This window comes from Maylandia zebra, linkage group LG20 (assembly GCF_041146795.1).
Source record: "Maylandia zebra isolate NMK-2024a linkage group LG20, Mzebra_GT3a, whole genome shotgun sequence".
NCBI lineage: Eukaryota > Metazoa > Chordata > Actinopteri > Cichliformes > Cichlidae > Maylandia > Maylandia zebra.
The window spans coordinates 30923899-30944922 of NC_135186.1; the positions used below are offsets into that span (position 1 = coordinate 30923899).

At 40.0% G+C, this 21024-nt stretch overlaps 1 protein-coding gene across 1 annotated transcript in view; it reads right to left on the minus strand.

Moving 5' to 3' along the window:
* Window positions 1-3466: 3466 nt before the first annotated feature.
* Window positions 3467-21024, minus strand: part of vwa5b1 (von Willebrand factor A domain containing 5B1) — a 33865-nt gene continuing 16307 nt past the window's right edge. Inside the window, exons 11-22 of the mRNA XM_004560366.2 lie at window positions 20622-20736; window positions 20272-20457; window positions 19816-20017; window positions 17555-17751; window positions 16567-16813; window positions 14473-14766; window positions 13869-14006; window positions 11948-12082; window positions 11295-11366; window positions 10771-10840; window positions 8223-8346; window positions 3467-7439 (exon numbers count right to left, since the gene is read on the minus strand). Of these exons, the coding sequence (XP_004560423.2) occupies window positions 6807-7439; window positions 8223-8346; window positions 10771-10840; window positions 11295-11366; window positions 11948-12082; window positions 13869-14006; window positions 14473-14766; window positions 16567-16813; window positions 17555-17751; window positions 19816-20017; window positions 20272-20457; window positions 20622-20736 (2413 nt within the window). The 3' untranslated portion in view covers window positions 3467-6806. The remainder of the gene's footprint in view (window positions 7440-8222; window positions 8347-10770; window positions 10841-11294; window positions 11367-11947; window positions 12083-13868; window positions 14007-14472; window positions 14767-16566; window positions 16814-17554; window positions 17752-19815; window positions 20018-20271; window positions 20458-20621; window positions 20737-21024) is intronic.

Below are 21024 nucleotides of genomic sequence, written 5' to 3' on the forward strand. Positions count from 1 at the left end.
TCATATAAGGCGGGATGGATCCATGCTTTCATGTTTTTACACCAAATTCTTAATGTGCCAGCAGAAATGGAGACTCATTAGAACAAGCATCATTTTTCAATCTTATTTTGTCTGATTTTTGTGAGTGTGAATGTGAGTCAGTGTGAACTGTAACCTCAGTTTCCTGCCAGCTGATAGGAATGTCACTCGGTGTGGTCTCCTGCTGCTGCAACCCATCTCCTTTAATGTTCGACATGAGTTACTGTTCCCATATACTTCCTACCACCTCAAAGCAGTCTGGATAATCTCCTCTGACTTCTGACATCAACAAGGCATTTTCACAAATAGAACTACTGCTCATTTTCTTTGACTCATTCTCTGTAAACCCTTGAGATGGTTGTAGTAGATCAGCGGTGTCTGAAATACTTAGACAAGGCAATCTGGCACTAAGAACCATGAAATATTCAGTGTCACTTAAATCCCTTTTTTTCCATTCTGATGCTTGGTTTGAATTTCGGTAGGTCATCTTGACCGTGATAGGCCAATTAGATATTTGCATTAGCAAACAGGTGTACTTAATAAAGTGGCCAATGTGTGTATACATAAACATTTAGTTTCCTCATGTGGTCATCTTAACAATAAATAATCCATTAAATAAATATTAAATAATTTATCAACAGCGCGACTCTACTGTGGCTCAAAGTTTAGTCCTGGATTGACTGTTACATTGAGGTTAATAAACATAAATTACTGAGAAAAAGATAGACACTTACTAACAGTTGCTATGCAATGAAAACGTAGCACAGCAACTGCTAATCGCGATCTTAAGTTCTGCACCCCAAAGCTGAGACACTAGTCATTTATTGTGCCCCACGACCTGCCTCTAGGCCAGCAGTCAGCCCAACACTGCAATTACTTATGTTTGCTCTGTATGCTATTTATGTCCAGTTTAAACTGCTGTGATATAGTGGCCTGGATTAAATCAGACATAAGCCTCCTTTCTAAAGCCAGACGAGTTTAAGTAGCTGGAATGTAACAGAATAATTGTCACTGAAGATGTCGAGTAAATGGACCTGCGGGGAAAATATGAAGATGGATGTGCATGTCGAGCTAAATGAGCACTTTGATGCTTTCCAGCCTGAATCTAAATGAATCTTTGGCTCCCATCAGCGTTATGTTTGTAAAACCCACCACTGTTCTCACTGATCATGTCATGCTACATTCTAATCTATATATAGGACTGTAAATGAAATAACAGAAGATTAGTTCAAACAACACATTTTCACATGCATTATAGTCAGTAGCTTAGCAACAGGACCAACACACAGGACACAGTCCAAACTTTTCTAAGGTGATTTTAATGTGTGTGCGTGTCTGTTGTTGGAATCAAGGCGTGCTGCGTAATATCACAACACACCTGAGAAAATATCGTGATCTAAATACGGGTTTTTGTGTGCATGCTCTTCAAAGCACTCCACAATGTCAGGAACTCTTTGAGTCTTGTTTGATCTCTCAAACAGGGGTGAAGACGGTTATTAGCGCAGCAGTAATGAGCTTTCATTTTTCTTACCCGGTGCTCCGTTCGCTGGCCCTCTCTTCCCCCATTTCTTGTTCATGCGCCCTCTGCCTCTCACGCCAGGCTTGTTTTACCTTGTAATAGTGTGGATGGTGTAAATGGTGCCTTGTCATCCTAATTACTATCACCCTCTTTGATTTCAAGGACCCACATTATGGCTGCTTTTTGTTGTTAATGAGACTTGTACCGTGTCACTCGGGGGAAGGAATACAACCAGTGTAGCTCAGGTCACCTTGACTTCAGTTCAGTGATGGGAAAATGTTGTGAAGCCCAAAGAGTTTTTAATAGACTGCTCTCCAAACGTAAGTTTACAGAGTGCATTTATAGTCAAAGCAAGAGCAAAATTTCATTTTCCAGTTGCTGTGAATGTATCATTACTCATACAAACGTTAGCCCCTAGCAACCAGCAGGATGAGTGCAACTATCAGCTGGAACCAAGTTATAGAAGCATGTTGTCCAAACTTACCATGAAGTCCAACAACTTTGCTCCCTTTCTCCAAACGTTCTCATTTTTCTCCTGTCAAGTGTGCATAAAAAGCCTTTTTTGTAATTTGAAGGGATGAAGCAGCATTGTTTCTACACATAACAAGCAATTTAGCAAACAACCAATTAAATAAATTGTATCTTTGTTACTAGCAGCCTGCACATAATTTGTCCAAATTTCTTTAGCTGAATATACAAAAAAGTGTCAAAAATAACACATTTTGACAGGCATCAAATAGGATGTTTGCAACAAGAGAGCTATCAGGTGGAAATACAGCAAAGACCTGACACGGGACCTGAGAAATGCATCTGGTCTTTCTGTTGATCCATCCATCATGCATTTCATCCAGTGGTGTTGGAGACCTTGTCAAAACTGATGAACACATAAAAGTACCATCATGGACCATCATTCTAAATAAGTGACCTCTAATAGTGCACGACCAGAAAGGTTTCTAGCTTCTAGGTTTGTTTCCATTCACAAAATCTAATCAGGTGTAGCATCCTGGTCATATGTATAAGGTGTAAAACCTTGTGTTTTAGTTGTAGGGTCGTAGGTGGTATTTTTGCCCTGTGTTGTTGCCTGTGTAGACCATTGATTTTTTTTTTTTAAGGATTTTTGTGTCTTGTCTCCAAATCTTTTTGTGACGGTAATATTTCTGGGAGCTTCCTTCTGATTTTCCTTTTGAAGAGCACCTCTGTGGGGCTCTTACTTGTGGCTGGGTGATCATTATACTGATAGGTTTAGAGGTACATACAGAGTTACTTTTTTCCCAGTTTAATTCTTCACATTGTGCAACACGTATCCTTTTTCGCTAATAAAATCTCTCCATTTCACAGCTGGTTTATGGCCACCGTGGTGTCATGTTTCCAAGTAATTTTCTGATGTACTGAAATAAACAGCAGGCCACAGTCAGACAGGGCTGTGAGACCAATGTGACTGAAGATGTTCTGTAGAGCTTTATTGTGGTACTTGACTACAGGTTACATTTTTATAATATTGGCAATAATCGTATGTCTATTAATATAGAATTTCCTGCAGGTAGGAAGCCCAGGAAATCAGTGGCTTCCCTCAGCTCATCGAGTGCTCTCTGTGGTGTACTTACATGATATGATTTGATTTGATGACATTTCTCTAAAGCCATTACTGGCCAATATATCAACATAAAAATTGTTCATGTTTGTTTGCCCCACAGCACTTACTGTCCAGTCACCATAAAGTATATGCAAAATGGACATCTCCACTGGTAATTGACATTTGTGCTTCCTTCATTTTGGAGGAAGATTAGTGAGACAAACCGATGGGTAAACCTGGAATTATCAGCATAGCAGGAGATCCTTAAAAAGACAAGGGTCACAGTATTAGTCCATGAGGTCTGCCTTCATGGTAGCAGAGGAACAATAATGACTTGAGCCCCAGCTCTTTGGTTGTAGACTTACTTTATTACATGCACCTTCAGAGCTGGTCAGAGCATTCACAATTATAAAGACACAGCAAAAGCTTTCAGCAGCCTCAAACAGTTAACAATCATTTATAAAGGCACGAACAGCAAGTTGAAAGATACTGCACCATACACCTGACTCGGTACATAAAAAATACTTATTTCAATTACAGCTGCACTAAATACTGCAATTACAGGACAAAAATATTACTATATGACATCTACATTGTATTTCTCAGTTCAGAGAGGGAAATACTGCACTACTGCCTCCAATGTGGCAATTGAATCATCAAACACCATAACATAAACACCTGTGCTCATGCAGACGGACGTATGCAACTCAGCCTGAGTGGAAAAAGGAATACCTGAGTAAAGCAACACTGCAACGAGGGGGAAAAAATAGAAAATTAATACTGAAACATGCTCAAATGGACTGAAAAGGAAGAATAAAAAAGGCAGAAAGAAGGGTATCGACTGTGTATATATTTTTAAATGAACCAATTGTTACTGCAATGAACAGGTTTTACATTTTCAGCTGATTTAAACCTTGTTTAGGCACTTGAGGTAAAGAAGCTTTGACAGTGATAATTAGCAGGGGCCATTCATCTTTGATTTCAGGAGCAGGACTTTTGGTCACTGTACATATTATTGGGGAGTAGGCAGCACCAGCTGTTTGCAAATCCAAGGTCCAACATAAGTGATAATTAAATTATAGATCATTACAAGTGGGTTTAACCGTTTTTGATTTTGCTTTATAATGTGCAAATAAATAGTTTCCAATAAAAAAATATTTAAGTCAACTAAATCCTGAAAACTCATTAAGGATTGCATCGTGCACACATAACATGCCTCGCTCTCCCATCATATACCAAACACATACTCCCAAATTGGCAGCCCATTTAAGATGCAGAACTTACCATCTAACCCTGCATTGATGTCTACTGGTTTCAACTCTACAACACCCCAGCATCCACCTGTAGTCCACAGTGGGATCTCTCCAGAATTTGTATTATAGTTTTGGGAGTGATTTCATATTAAAACAGTGTTTTCAAATGTGAGTTGTTCTTTGAAATAAAAAATCTGTATTCAAATAACATAACTTATAAAGTAAAGCTCTTTCTGGGGAAAGAAAAGTATTGAATTTAATTGTGCATATATATAGATATGTGATTATGTGATTATGATGTCAGCAGGATGTGCAACTAATTTCTAGTAATTTGGCTGTTTCTATCTGTCTGTCTCTCTTTTTATGGTCCGAGTTTTTCAGTTTGCAACTGTGCAAGACCCAATAATGAAAATTAAGAGCTATAACACTGAGATAAAGATGACGGCTATGTTTACAGACAGGTGTGCTCCAGCCAGTATCACAGAATAACTTTTAGCTTCCTTTATTGCCTGTTATACCATACTACTAGCAATTACTATTGTATTTCCTACATCTTTATGTAGTGCATAAAAACACAACATGGACAAAATAACTGGGCCAACTACACATTACGGCTGATTTAGACTGATTTAGACTTTTGCAGTGAATCCTTGTAGAGCCCAACGTTGTATGCACATGCCTCCATTGATTCATTCAAAAACCACAGCAAGGTCACCAGAAACTCAGGGGAGGATTCCCTGAACGGACCAATTACAACAGGGGAGGGCTACATCAACGGGGCGTGTAGTTACATTTCCAGGGAGCAGCATGTCAGGTTATGGCAAAGGTTACAGCGTAGGTTTACAGAACAGCTCGCAGTTATGATGCATGTACAGCACTGATTTATTAATGCAGAAATACAAATCCCCTCCTACAGGAGCTCCTTGGTCATTGAATCCATGCCTTGAAGCTCTCAGCACACAGGGTTTGTGCTGATGTCAGTGGAGGTTTGGATCTCTACAGGTATTAAGTCAGCACCGTGTTTGCCACTTTATGCACTATGCACTTCAGCACTCAGCCATCCCACTCTGCATCTTTACATGGTCTGCCACTTTGTATGAGCTGCTGTGGCTCTTAATCACATCCACTTTGCAATAATACCACTTACAGCTGATTCGGAATCAGCAAGAAGGGAAGAAATTTCACAAACTGACTTATTGCAGATATGACATCCTGTTACAGTACCATGCTTGAATTCAGTGGGTTCTTTAGAATGAGCCATTTTAAAAGGCACCTGAATTCAAAGTTTAAGAGGCATGGCCCAATGCTTTTGTCTATATAATGCTTTTGATATATTTTAAGTCAAGTGTGGTCCTTAGTGCTAAAAGCCTAATTATTTCTGTAGGTTTCGTGCTATTTTTTGAGAAGCTTCATTTAGAAAAACCTCTTAAAGCGTAATCACTTTTTTATTCTAGCAGATTAATAACAATGCTTATGTCAGCTTACAGCAGTTAAACCTGGTAAATTACAGGGAAGATCTCTGTGTGAATTAGAGTTAAATTAGTGTAAATTTCCTTATTACTTAGCAAACCTTCAGCTTATGAGGATAATTCTGAACCTGCAAACCGCTGGTGCATCCAGCTCCACATCTGTGTTTTTGTTTTTAAGTAAAAGAAATAATAAATCTTATACTCTAAAACAGTTATAATCAGGTACGGGAAAATAAAAACTGTATGAAATATAGACAGTAAATCACATGCTAGAGAGATACACACATTTCCCCACATATACCACATATTTTTTTTTCAAACAAATTGTTAACCTATGTCATATTTTCTCTAGCTTTTTGCATATTTTTCTTTCTCTGCTACAATTAAACTGCAAAAATGGCAAATAGTACTAACAATGTAATGGCACCGAGCATTAGAAAAGAGTGCCAGTACTGAGGGCAAGTAACCAGATTATTATTTTCAACATTTGTTTCCCCTCAGCACAATCCAAACAATTCAGAAAAGGTTGTACTGTTGTAAAAATGGCGTGTACTAATTAGTGGAACAGTTGATCTTACCATAGTTTTGCAGCATTCTCCTTGTTACATCAATGTGATGACAGTAATAGCTTTTCTCAGATGATGATGGTTGATGGCATGCTACAAATTTAACACTGGCATTCTTCTCTTTCAAACTCAAATCAGTGGCATAACTCGGATAGTTCCATTGCTAATAGTGATCCAGATACAGCATATGGCACCAGCGAGGTAACAGCTTGCACACACTGTAGTTCCTCTGAAGAGCCTGTGATATGTTTGGAGGAACAGCACACAAACAAAAGAAAACACACATTGTTCACAACTGCAACGCAAAATCAGACTCCAGAGGACAAACTGCTGATCAGAGAATAGCATGGCCTCAGTTAGCATAGTATCGTTAGGGTTTGAGTACTTGCAGTCTTGGACTGACAGGCCTCAGACGCTGTTAGGGTTGTAACAGAGCATGTTCAGTTGCAGGTTTTCATCCCAGTGTCTGAGGATGATGAAGAGCTGATTGGCAGCAGCCTTCACTGATGCTAAATCTCGGCCCTCTGGGATGTCCTGCTCACTCAGCCACATGCTGGCCTTGGCGGCTACCAGTTCCCATTCTATAAAATAGTTGGCAGAGCTATGCTCCAGCCAGGCAAGGGCCACCGCTGTAGCCCACACCATGCTTTCTACAGGCGATGGTGTTTCCAAGCCCCCTGACCCAGAGCTCTGTGCACTATCCACCCGGGAGAGTGTGGAGAGCGGGGGATTGGCAGCGGCAGATGGGCTGGCTAACGAGGAGGGACCAGCATCCGTCCAGGTGCTCCTGGACAGATGAGACAGGCTGTGAATGCCTGCGGTGTGATCTGCAGGCTGCTGATATGTTTCTTGCTCAAACGGTGATCTGCATCCGTCATCAGCACTCTCAGCGCGGCGGCTGCTGGAGTGAGACAAGTGGCCCAGGCTGGTGCGGTGACTGGTGAAGGGGGACGTCCACTTTAGCTTGTCCATGGGCACATTAATGGCATCGCACAGAGCTGCGTCCAGGGGAAATGCACCACAAGCCAACTGCAACAACACCTGTACAGAAAATTATTTAATTTGTTTAGTTACTGCAGTCTTTAATCCTTCAGCAGTGAAGCAGAGGGCAGCATGTATTTGGAGAGCATCTAAAATCAGTTTCAGTTGGCAGACTGTGTGTTTGTCTTTATGCGTATCAATAGAAAATAAGGACTAAGGGAGCAAGTCCACAGCTGATTCATATTCATGATGTTCTTCTGCAATGTGGGGTTTTTTCTGCTCCAATCAACAGCTTGTTGTGAGATGCTCTGACCAAGGATTCCTCGCTGTTACAAGAAGAGGAAATCATTTCATGGTCAGCTATTCTACATATCTTTTATTCTACAGCTATTCATTTCTGACACATACTTTATTCCACTGAATCTGGGAAGTGCCAAACAATATACGGACAATGTGCCATGTGCTGAACAATTAGAGCTCCCTTTAAGGTCTTGGTTAGTGGAAACGAGGGTCATGGTCTTATAATATTAAATGCTCATATTATAAGCACCCTATTAATCCATCAATCATACCCATTTCTTTTGCAACACAGAAAGAAATTTCATTTAAGTCTCTTTTATTCTGAGTGTATATAATGTCAGACTACAGACACGCTACATTTAAATCTACAATACAGCATACTTACATGCTGTGCACCTTACGCCTCAGGGCTCTTCAAAGCAGCATAAACGAGCGAACTCATTGTTCACTCTGTCTAAACAGCCTCTGACAGATTCACAGTCTCTGTCAGCTCGAGTTAGTGTACGTTAAAAAAACATTCACATGTAAAGATCTGCAGCCCACCAGAGGAATGTAGTCTTTGTTCTCGTTGTCGCTCTCTCCAATTGAATCACCAGACTTGCTGTGAGATCGACACATGAATCCTTTGGCAGCTCGAGTTAGCAGACGAGTCCTGCTGAGGGCCAGCCTTAAAGAGGAGAGGGGGGTGCAGAAGTAAATTACAGTGTAAAGTATGTGAAACACAAACCACCATTAGGTGTAATCCACTGATTGTGAAGGAAAAGAATGGCAACAACTTCTTTCTTTTCTTTTATGTAAAAGTTTACATGTTTTATAACCCAATAAAAAATGGGAAATTATTTTTTTACAGGTAATGAGGTTTTTTTAGCCTCTGGGCATCTCCATTTCTAGGGATGGAAAATGTCTTCGTCTATGCAGAAATATCTCCAATGACTGTTTATTGGATTGATATGAAACTGCACAGACCACATACATTTTAAGGGGAACTACCCTCAAGGTATAAAAAGTCAAATCAGTGAAGAATTGCCTTATATCTGCATTCCTTTATATGACCATTAGGGGGCAACTCCTGAAGTAGTACAACTGTATAGAAATCTATGAGAAAATAACAACACGGCTCACTTTTTTATGAGCTCTGTAAACACTGTCCTCGTGAGTTTATGGTCTCAATCACTAGTTTAAAGTCTTGGTGAAAGTGTTTCTGTAATTTCTAATTTTCTCTCTGTACTCCATCATTGTGGATTTGAAATCAAACGCTGCACACTCTCACCTTTGGGTTTTACAAAGGTTTTGTAAACCACTATTTACAAATTACATTTTTGATGCATAAAGGCTCAAAAATAATTAGGCAAACTAACATCATTTAAGGTTTTAATACTTGGAAAAAATAGCACAGCAATATACCTTGTTCCAATTTAGCCTAATGCTGTATAAGTGATCAGACAGCGCTTCGCAGTGCAAGTGGAAAGTGACCCAAAACCTACTGCAAAAGCAATCAAGGAGCTTCTCTAAGCAGAGAAATTGTATATCCACCTGTTTGCACTCAAAGACACCATCTCTTATTAAACTATTAGTTATTAAATACAAAACCAAAGGCAAAGAGACCCATTTTCATGGTCTTAGACATTATGCAGTCTACTGATTGCAAATTATTTTCATTCAAGTATTACAAACAATTCTTATATTTAAAATTATATTAGTTTGTCCAGTTACTTTTGAGTCTATGTGACTGTAATTTATAAATCGTTCATGCAATACTTTTGTTAAACCCTTGAAATAAGCTTAAAGTTCAAGCACTTCTTCATTGAATTTCCACTGTGGGGACGTAGAGATGCAAGATTACCCAAAATTTCCAAATATTTATGTAACAAACTGTATAACATTTATATTGTATTTTATAAAAACACATATAACCCACTGTACCCATGTGAGGTCAAAAAAGAGACAAAAATGCAGGGTATGCCTTAGGGCACGGCTACCTTATGATTTCAGAGTTATTTCATTTGAGAATGCAGTATATCATGTTCACCCATCAGCTTCAACATTTGATCTAACTACAGTAATATGGGTAAGACCAACATGCTCAGCTTAGATTCTGTGAGTGATGTAGCAGTGGCTTTATCTGACTTATATACATAATCTCAAATTATTTTCTTTGCAAAATGTCTCAACATTTACATGATTTTGTCTCTTATCGGCGCACAGATCCTTTTGTACTTTTGGTTTTTCTTCACTAGTAAAGAATAATGTTAACCTGCAAGCAACTGCAGACAAAAATTTGCCCGTATGGCTAAATCTGTTATATTTAGATGTTGAACTTGACTGCTCGTTTTAACAAATCTCCATTGTCCATTAAGTATGGTTGTATCTAAGTAACTTTCTCTTTTAACCTGTTATTTAACACCAAAATCAGGTCACAATTTGAGTTGATTCAGAGAATACTTTCTACACATCATTCAGCACATATGTTCTAGCTGCAAGAGTGGTATACTCTCCCAGAAGTAACCCCCTTATGCAAACCTCCAAATCTTTCCTCCTCCAGCCAAACACATTTTTTTTTTTAAATTTCTAACTTACATGATTGGCCACTTGTGATGAGGTGAGCAAAAGTCAGACTTCACTCAGCTATTTCAATCAGTCAGTTTTCATCCAGTGCTATGGAGATTTTCCATTAGAGACCAGCTGAAAATATTGTATATTTTTTACAGTTATGCCATCTGGCCTCTTTCTTTCATTCATTTGAACAGTGTTTCACTCTGCGCAGGCATCAGCACATTGTATAACCTAGGTGTCTCAGCTCTAAACACATCCTGGCAGAGCTGCAAGCATGGCTGTGGACTCTTTGTGTTGAGGAGAAGAAATTGTAACTCAGTTCAGGGTCACAGCTAATGATACCCTGCATTCAACTGATACATTAACCTCAATACATCTTACGCTAAAAGCCAAAATCAGCTGATGAATGGATAAAGATGATGTTAAGAATATTTTCTGCCCTGTGAAGTAGTCGAATTGTAATACCCATTTAGTTCCTAATGTAGTGGTAGCACAGCCTTAGCACATTAATTCAGCCAGCAAGCCTCCAATCACCCACCTGGCAGAAAAAAGGCTTTCCACCGATTTCTGTGATTGGTCGGAGGTCACAGAGGGACTCCTCTGGGAGACTTGGAGACAGCAAGACACAAAGAGAGGCAGAGTTAGCCAAGGGAAAAGAGAGAAGTGAGGGAGTGCATTTTTTTCACCTTATTTAGTTTTCCCTCCTAAGTGTGAAATAATAAATGCCTGAAAAACACCCACTGATATATAAGTGACAGCAGAAGACATAGCTGCCTCTCCTCTCCAGGTGAAACTCTTCTTGTTTGTTTCTTTATTTTTTTCCAAATAAGATCCAGACGGCATTTGTCAATACAAGCCACCAAATTCTGTCGACTTCTGTCGTCACTGACAAGCACAGGGACTAAAAATGTCAATAATCTCATGTTTCTCATTTGGACCAGTGCGGCCGCGCCGCAGAGAAAACGACAACAAAGTGCCAGACAGTGCATGTCAAAGGTCTTCGTGGAGGGAAAATTGAGGGGGCACAGCAAACTCACTGACCGTTTGATGTGTAACACTTACCCTCCGCAAAGCTACACTTCTCCCAGCCGGCGGAGGAGGGGGTGCTGCACGGAGAGACGCCGTCTTCTCCACCTGAGACGATGATGAAAAAGATTTTAACTGTCAGCTGTGCTCAGTTTTATTTCTTATCATTCCAAACCTAAGAGGTCATTCTTTTGTGGAAAAAGGGTGGTATCTGTCTAATAATGCTGATGCAACTCATCTGTATCTGTGCACGTTCTTTTTTTGACCGGCAGTGCCTAGCAGATGTTCGAGTGGCGTGCTCGTCTTAGCTCCCGCTGTTGCTATGCCACCACTGAAAAATCAGTTTAAAATGTTGTGACCCTTTGCTGAAGCTGGATTATTTTTAATGTAAAGTAGCACTCGGCTTTTCGAGCTCAACATCTCACAGCTCCCAGAGCTGGTGAAGCAAGATTGAAACCTTTCCCTTGTTGAATAAACCAAGATTTCAGTTAATAAATATGATTCTTATTCTTTCCTCATTGAATAATGCTCCTGTAACTGCTTCCTTTGATCATATACTCCATGCTTGCATCAGAATAAAAGACCTCTTCATGTCTCATTTCTTTCTACTTTATCTCTAGCTGGCTATTGAAATGAAAGTGCCTTCCCTAGGACTGAAATGTGAGCCAAGAATAAAAAATGCAGCCTACTGTTGTGCAGCAGGACATCTTCGACTTCCTCCGACATGCCGCCAGACTGAGAGCGGCCAAGCCCGATGGAGTAACCTCTGTTCTTTCTGCTCCCTGAGCGAGAGCTGGGGTGTGAGTTCCTCTTCAGACCATCACCTGAAAACAAATTTTTGATCGTGAGACATTTTTTAAGCCTGCTGTGGGCATCTGATGTGTAATTCAGACAGAAAGAAATCTGCACTTTATTATAAACATGGGATAATTTAAGCTGCATAGACACATTTTAACCTTTAAGTAACCAGAAGAGGGACTTAAACTCTAGACATGAAATTTAATCATGAAAATGTTCTCTACCATTATTTTTTTAAACCTGCTTCACAGATTTTGGGGAGGTTTTTTGGACATGCTGGTAATGTGGTGTGGCAACAATATGTTTTTCAACATTATAGGCTTTGATTTTACTGTAATTTTCAACTTTGAATTATTACATTGCGATGTCTTGCAGTCAGTCATGGCTAACAAAATCCATTGTTGCAGAATTCTTGGGGGTTTCTATCCTGTATTTATAGAGTATAAATGATCCCTTTCTGCATAAACATGAATGAAAATAGTAAATTATAAATTACATTAGTGCATTTTACAGGAAAAGGAAAGGAACCAGTATCAGTATAATAGATGCATGCAGATATTTTAAGAAAAAAAGTATATATAATTAGGTAAGAAGTTTAAAATAATATGGTGTACATTGCCCCACTCACTCATGGTGGTTTTGTTTAATAAGAGTAAAATTTACCATGTTCAACTGGAGGAAGTAGTGATTGTTTTTATTATTTGAATTATTTTAGTAGATTGCTGCCCACAAAATCTTTTGCCACAAATTTACTCACTCTCTTTTCCGTCACTCTGGTTGTGCAAGCAGCCCCTTTTACATGCCATCCTATGTTTACTAAAGATATCTGTTACTCCCATTGGTAGAGGCTTGACTGGTTGAGGCTACCTGGTTATTTTGTATCCACCCACTTTAAATCACAAGTTTGTCTTGTTTGTTTGTCTGTTTCTGCTACATGCCACTTACTTTAATTTATAGTTAATGATCTCTATTTGCCAAATCGCTTCTGGGCTCTTGGTAGCCTATCATGCTGAATTCCAGCTCTGGACTCTCCTGGAGCAGCTTTGCATAATTCACACTTCAAGTTAATCCCAGTTAACCCAATAGTGAGCTTTACTGCAGCTCTCCAGGTCACTGACTGTCTGAAACATGTCGTGTTAGCACGTCTTCCTTTAAAAGGCAAAGATTCCTTTAAGACAGGTTTCTTCTGACTGACTGCTTTTCACAAGCGAAAGGTTCAAACAAGGGGCAACCACAGGAGCTGAAAAAAATGAAGCCACCATAGACGTGCTAAAAACTAAAGTACCTCAGGTGTCACTTAAAGCTGGCTCCAAGACTTACATGTTAAACTGTTATTCTGAGTATATTTACAGCATTTACAGCTTGGTACACAAAATGTTTTTGGTCTCTGTGGATTGTACAGGCGTCTGGCTCCAAAAGAAATATGATAGTAGCCAAAATACTAATGCTTAATCCTCAAAATGTGGATACTGAAACCAGTGTGTGATGTTAATGCGGCTATGTCAATGAGCTGTGCCTGAAATACCCATATCAAGGCTAGATACTCTTTCAGACTGATGTTTTAGAAAAAATGACTATAAATGCCATAGGAAGTTTCCTTTTTTTCATCTCATGCTTCATATTTGACAGCGAGATGTTAGAATGACATTGATATTTTCTTCTAAATGCTCTGCAAAAGAAAAGAAAAGGCATTTCTAAAAATATCACACTTTAGATTGCTGTGTCAGGCACAGCAGCAGTCTTCTAAAAAAATAAGCAGCTGATTGAACATTTTTTAAGGGAACCTTGTCACACCTAATTTGTGTTACTTACCAGGGTTTAAGTATTCAATACATGTCTGCAAATACTCATTTGTGTCCAGGTCAATGGGAACAAACGCTGTGTATTTGCTCAGTATATTGCAGGCTTTGCTGGTGTGAATACCGTATAACTGGTACTTCCTGCCAGACCCTGTGAAACACAATGAGCATTATATATAATACTATATAACATCAAATAAAATCATTCCAAACATTAGTAAATTATAAATGACATATACTTATTTACTTTCGGGTAAGGAAGTAAATCAGAAAATTTACACTGCTTTGGAAAGAGGAAGAAACAGCTCACTTGGCTCCATGCAAAGGGAAAAAAATCCCATAACAGGATCTCTAAAGGACCTCATACCACCTAACACTGTATCTAATGGATAGACACGACAGTGATGTTAGTCCTCTCTAAAAGCTTTTGGTGAGAAAGTGAGAAAGACAAAATGTCAAACTATTCGTGAAAAGTTTTATATCTAAAATGCCAAAACCAGACGACAGACAGCCAAATATCAAATCTGAATTAGCAGGAGGCCTACTGCTGCAAAGTCTTTTAATCTTAAAATTTACCCCCGTCTCCTTCTAAACACTGGAATCCCCATAGAGCTCACCGTGTTCAATCTCACACTCCTTATCGGCCATGTGCTCAAAGTCGTTGATGATGGAGCGGCCGGCCAGGTGGTGGAAGGTCTCGTTCCACAGCTCCTCGTGAACCTTTTCCTCACGTTCACGGCCATTCAGAAAGGGCTCGATATCAAACACAACCTCCCACTTCATTGGTTTTCCGCACAGCAGTCCAGACACCACAGCCTTGCAGTCACCTTTGTGCTGGTTGGCAGCATCCAGATGTGCAGCGTGGGTATCCTGTGGGGTTTCTGCTTGGCACAACTGGTGTCCATAACCATCTGAAACATCGCAGGAGCAAGATTTGATGTGGATTTATCAATCCCACCGTGTGAGGACCTCTTATTTCTCTTAAGCTTATTACCTGCTGCTGCTCGTATGGAACTGAATTTGTGCTGAATTAATTTATTTCCTGTTTCCAAAGCTCTTCTGTCTGCTTGATTTTCTACTTTAATAACTGTTTTCTAAAACTCTACCTCTTCTGTTTATCATTCATCTCCTAGATAATTTTGTGCTTTGTCCCCAGACATTGAAAAACATTTCCTGCTCTTCCCGTGAATTGAGTGTCAGAGCTTTGATTTACGATCATGTTTACCTCATGCCATGCTTGAGCATGCTATTCTCCTGACTCCCTGCTGGCCTGTGTTGACACTGCCCTTAACAATCCAAGCTGCAAACATGTCACATCTCAGCATCTCAGCTTTTGTAGCACATTTCATATATGTTTATCCCTCTCTCTTTCATGTGCACACACAAGCTTTTTAAATGCACTCTTGCCAACATCAACATTATGGACTTTTGGGATCCAAGCCTATCCAAAAAAGGTCACTTTTTGAATTCGGTTGAATTCTACTGACATACTTTTGCAACTACAAGTACAGTTTTGATAATGAAAAAGTTAAAACACTCTCATGTCTAATTAGGTATTGCAGCTCAAGCTCAAGTCAATTGTTTGGGTAATAGCAGCTTAGTACATGTGCTCCAATTGTGGTCACTAACTAACAAGAACACTGGAGTTTTTTGGAGTGGATGGGCCTATGTAAGTCAAGAGTTTGGGAAGTAGCCCTCATGTGTCTCTTTGGAACTAAAAAGAGGTTATTCATCAGCTTGTGCAGCTGGCTTTACAGCATGATTTGACCTGAAAATTGCAAAAGAAATCTTAATATTCTGAGTATATTCTGTGCTCACAGTCAGTGTCCTCGTATGTGATGAGTTCATTAATCTACTTCTGTCTCATCATAAAACGTCTCTTGTTTTTATACTATGCTTCTTAAGCATCTTTTTAAATTGTGTTCACGTTTCTCTTTTTTAATGAAACAGCAAAGTGAGCTGAATCAAATGTGCCTCTATCAAAGTCGATCGCCCATCCAGCTCTGGTGCCAACCCAGGCTCTTACAGAACATAGGTCTCATGCATTTCAGCATTTGGTGGCTTTATTGGGGAAGCGGTGACACACTGACCTCTTACATATTTGTTAATTACTTAATAAAGACATTTTATAGATTTGTCCTTTGTTTGTTTTGTGTTTTTTATGGCTTAAACTGTTGTTGATGCAGCACTGGAGCTCTGTGCTGGCCCTACATGTGTACCACAGTCCAAGTAAACTATGGACAGGTCCATCATTTTAAGGTGGCACGGGTTCCCTCTGAATATGAACATCCCCTTTTAAACATGTTTTAAAAAATAAATATGTTTTTTTAACATGGTCAACACAGAAAAAGACAACCATACATACTCACATTCACATCTACAGCCAGTTTAGCCAATATTTATCTAACTCCAGCTCTAGATTCAAACCCAGGACCTTCTTGCAGTGGAGCAACAGTGCTAACCACCGTTCTGCCCTAGCCAATTTCTCACTGTAAGTCATATATTTGTACAGATGGAGGTTATGTTCTCCTCTAGCTCTCTAACTCTGTTAATTTACTGCTACAGTGCATTTGTAATTAAGCCCCTCTAAAACGATGCACTCCGCATTCAACCCATTAGCTGCTACACTATAAAAATCAGGCCAGCTTCAAAATGTTTACTTTCTTTTAGAGATTTCTACTAATGCAAAACAATTCTACTTTCCCTCTCACCTGTGTCTCCAATGCTCCCAAGAGATGGGCTGTCTGTGGAAGATCTGGATCCATCTTCCCTGGCAGCATTGCGAGACACAGGCGTCACGTTGCCGCCGCTGGGCGGAGGATCGTCCTGTGGCTGGGGATGAAAATGATGCTCAGAGTCGGCTTCCTGCTGCAGAAAGAGCTCCTGTTGAAGGAGCGGCTTGTGACAGCTGGCAGAACGCCCCCTGGTAGATGTGGTACCCAGACTTGCCAGCTGCGGCTGAAAACAATAGAAGGAGTTTTAATTCGAAAGACCCTGGTCCTATCACAGGTCTAATAAGGTTTGCAACCTCGCCTACTAATTGTAATTCTGGTCATTTCTGTGTGCTCACTCAGGCTCAGGTTTCAGGGGGCTTTCAAGTGAATAATTACATAAGGACTCTGCAAACCATGCGTTGTATTGCAACAGGGCAACTGACAATTTTCTAGTTTAGAAAATGTCAGCGTAACAAAGGAAGAATGGCCATCGCAGCATTGAGTTTTTGATTAGTGTAAAAAGCCCGAGTGTTCCAAATCTTTTATATTAGTCTTTTAATTTGTGCAGAAAATTGAAATGTGCTATATTTACTCAGTTAATCAAGCAAGAATATATTGAATCCTCAACTGGATTCACAAGAGAAGATAATTTCTTTACAGTCCAGTGAATTCTGCTTAGTTATACTGACACGCTCCCCGAGTAATAGTCGGACTTAATTGCAATTCATAAATTTTGCCCTTCATTACTGAAGAGAGCGCATTAGTGCGTCCTTGATTATACTTCAGTCCAGACAAGACTCGGTTTAATTGTCAGCAGGGTCTGAATATAAATATCAATTTCTATACAATGACATCATGACAACTCCATCATCATCAAAGTCTCCTGCCTGTACAGCTGATAGTGGTTTATTTTTGTGCTCATGTTTCAGCCGTTAAATCAGTTAAAACGCAAACTAAAAAGGAAGCTGCTACTGTTAAAGCTCACCTGGTAGTCATTCCTCCACTGTGCATCATATTCAGGGCTCATCTGGCCTATCAGCTCCTGGACTTTGGCTCTCCTCAGTGGATTCTTCACCACCACAGAGCTGGAGTCACTGGGAGTGTAGACCTTCTTTGCTGGGTTGTAGTCTGATATCTGGTTGGTACTATAGGCACGCCTTCTCGGTGATGTCTTATCTAAACCTGATGTTTTGTTCAAAAATGAAAAAAGCCCGCAAAATTACAAAGATAACGAATTCACAACACCGTGAAACACATAATTGTAGGTTCCACCACACTGAAATGGTAATTACTAAATCAAAATGCCAAGTTCACCACATTTGTTTCCAATGGACCTAAACACACTTACATCCCTGGTTGCAAACTCCCTGATTTATAGACAAAGCACTCGCTGTAAAGTAAAAATGAAATACAACATTAGAAAAAAAAATAGACAAACAAAGGCTTCAGCTGGCGTCCTACCTTTCTCAGCTTTGTGCTGTCAGAAGCTAATATATTGAGACTCTGAGCACACTGTGTTCTCTCTTCATTACCCACCGTGTGGGTAAGCCAATGGTAAGATTAAGGCTCTCCATATGTTATAGTGTTTGTTTTGGTATTTGTAAAATGATTCATCATCTGCTTGATATTAACCTGGCATTCCTTTTACAAACTACTCCCTGCCTTTCTGGCAGTGCAGGGCAATGCATCATTCTTGCTTAGCCTTACTGCAGAACTCCTACTGCAGGTTTTATGCCCCATAGTCTGGGAACAACCGCCCTACTTTGAGCTCTTTTAAAACTATCTGATTAGTTCACAAATTTAACAACGTAGTGTATGCTGTACAGTGCAGCGAGGAAAGCTCAGACCTCTACATTGGAGAGACCAAACAGCCACTTCATAAATGCACGGCACAACATAGAAGAGCCGCCTCCAAGGGACAAGACTCGGCGGTCCATCTGCATCTAAAGGATAAAGGTCACTCTTTTGAGGATGCGAATGTTCACATTTTGGACAGAGAAGACAGACGGTTTGAAAGAGGAGTGAAAGAAGCCATCTATGTCCACTGTGAATGACCATCTTTGAACTGAGGCACCAACTGTTTGCCATCTATAATCCAGTTTTGAGATCCCTTCCAAGAAACCTCAACACCCACTAACATCCTGGGCCTTTTGACCTCATCACAATGGGTTCACCTGAAACCTTGGCTGATTGTGAACTACACTCGTTTTCACACCTTGGCTCATGGTTAGGTAGAAGATCAATAGGGGGTCCATGACCCTCTTGTGGACACTCCCATAAGGCTTAAAATCGAGGATTCTCCACCAATTGCGCTTAGAACTGAAGAAGCTTCTCAGATAAGAAGTGAAACATCTTCAAGAAAACTTAAAGAAGTCCAGATACTTTTCTTTCCAAGCTCCTTAGACTACGACGACCTGGATGACTGCGAACCTTCACAGGCACATAGCAACTTGCCAAAAATGGCAATATTACCAGGCTTGGATTCATGCAGTTGTTCTCAAACTGTTGGGCAGCCATCATAAACAGCCAGGTAAAATCTATAAAGTGAAACTAAGGTGAGTCTGTGCTGATTTGCACTTTTATTTAAGTAAAATGTAATAAAACATGGATCCTTTGTTCATTGCAATCAATAAAAATTGTGGCGTGTGGGATGAACTTTTTTTCAGCTTCCAAAGTGGGACATGCCAGAAAACATTTGAGAACCATTAGATTAGCGTATCAGCACACTCACCTCCTACACTTCGAGGTATAATTAGACTGGTGGGTTTGGGAATAGTTTTGCTTGTTTTCGGTGATAAAGCAAAGTACTAGACAAATTGTTTTTAACCTTATAGAAAGTTAAAGGACACCTACAGCTATTAAAAACCTTCAGGATGACATTAATGTCTGCACTAAATTTGAGGGCAATCCATCCAACAGCTGTCAAGGCATTTCAATCAAAACCACAAATATAAACCTCATAGCAGCGCTGGATGAAAAATGTCAAAGGATCATAAAATTCAATATGACTCATCCTGTGGGTTCCGTGAATACCTGTGCAAAATTTCCTGTCAATCATATAACACACATTTTAGTCTGACTAACACACCACTTCAGCAGTTGGGATGGAAATCATAGTTACACCTAAATTACAGCAATTTGCAAGAATAGGAGCACACAAATTGACATTCTGCAAACCTATAGTTTAGAAAAACAGAAATCCCCTCATTCAGGAGTCAACCACTCATTTCTGCCGTAAGTTCTTACCCATGGGGTCATGGTCTGTGCCGACAGGGCTGCTGTCTATCATGGAGTCCTGGTAGGAATCATACAGAGTTCCAGAATGGCCCTCCCTGTGTGAACCCAGATTGTCACCAGCTGTCTTCACTGGGTCCTCTTCTTGAGAGTGGTAAAACACTGAGCTGGCTGACTCAACAGAGCGCATCATGCTGTATCGCCTCCTCTTATCCTGTTTCGATTTTGAGTAGGTGACACATGCAAAAAGAGACTTTTTCACAAGGTTTGATTAAAAGCTTCCTTAGAGCTGCTTTTATATTTTTATATATCTCCATCAGGATTTACTTCAATGATTAAATGATTTATCACACTGAACATAAACACAAGAAAAACATGGTGTGATCTGATGTTCCTTTTCTGAAGTGTTTACAAAACAGAATATCAACACGCATGCTGTCATTTGTCACTTTTTAAGAGGTGTCTTACAGATTTGGGGTTGTCGTGATAGCGGGTGGCATCACAAACCACGCTGTAGCCAATCAGACTGTCCCCTGGAAACAGAAAAGTGTTGCCCACAGGGGAGAGCAGCACTTCTTTGGTTTCAGGAAAGAGCCATTCGATGGAAATGTCGCTGAGTACAGGAGACATGGTTTTCTTCAGGGACTTTATCATCTGTGGAGTGAAAACAAGCCAACTAAAAAAGACTTTCCACTATAAAAGCCAGCTTCTCTCTGACCAAAACATAAAGTGAATTGTGTCTCTGAGATATGATTTCCTAATTGGTATCAGTGGCGGACACTTGGTGCTTGGAGCAACACAAAGCTGGAAATTAGTACCTTGGGCTGAAGCCTTTCTCCGTCAGCGAGAAACTCCGCTGTTCCTTTGGAAACTGTCGCCAGCCCCTGCACCAGCCTCCTGCAAGCATTCTGTCCTATGCCGAACGTAAAACATCTGCACAAAGACATTAAACACTGCAGCTCCACGAATAGCTCACGAAACACACGAGCATGACAGCAAGCGTCTTCCCAAAATGCGAGCACAACACAAAGACAACTAACGAGATGCTGCAAAGACATTTATGAACTAGAAATAATATAATTCTTCAGTAGCTTTATGTAAAAGCCTACAATATCTTCTGGTGAAACTGAAGTCGAAATAGTTCTCCAGGCAGATTGGCTGATAGCAAACGATTTTACAATTCATATTTCATTTTCCACAGAGGGATGAGCTGCCTAATTT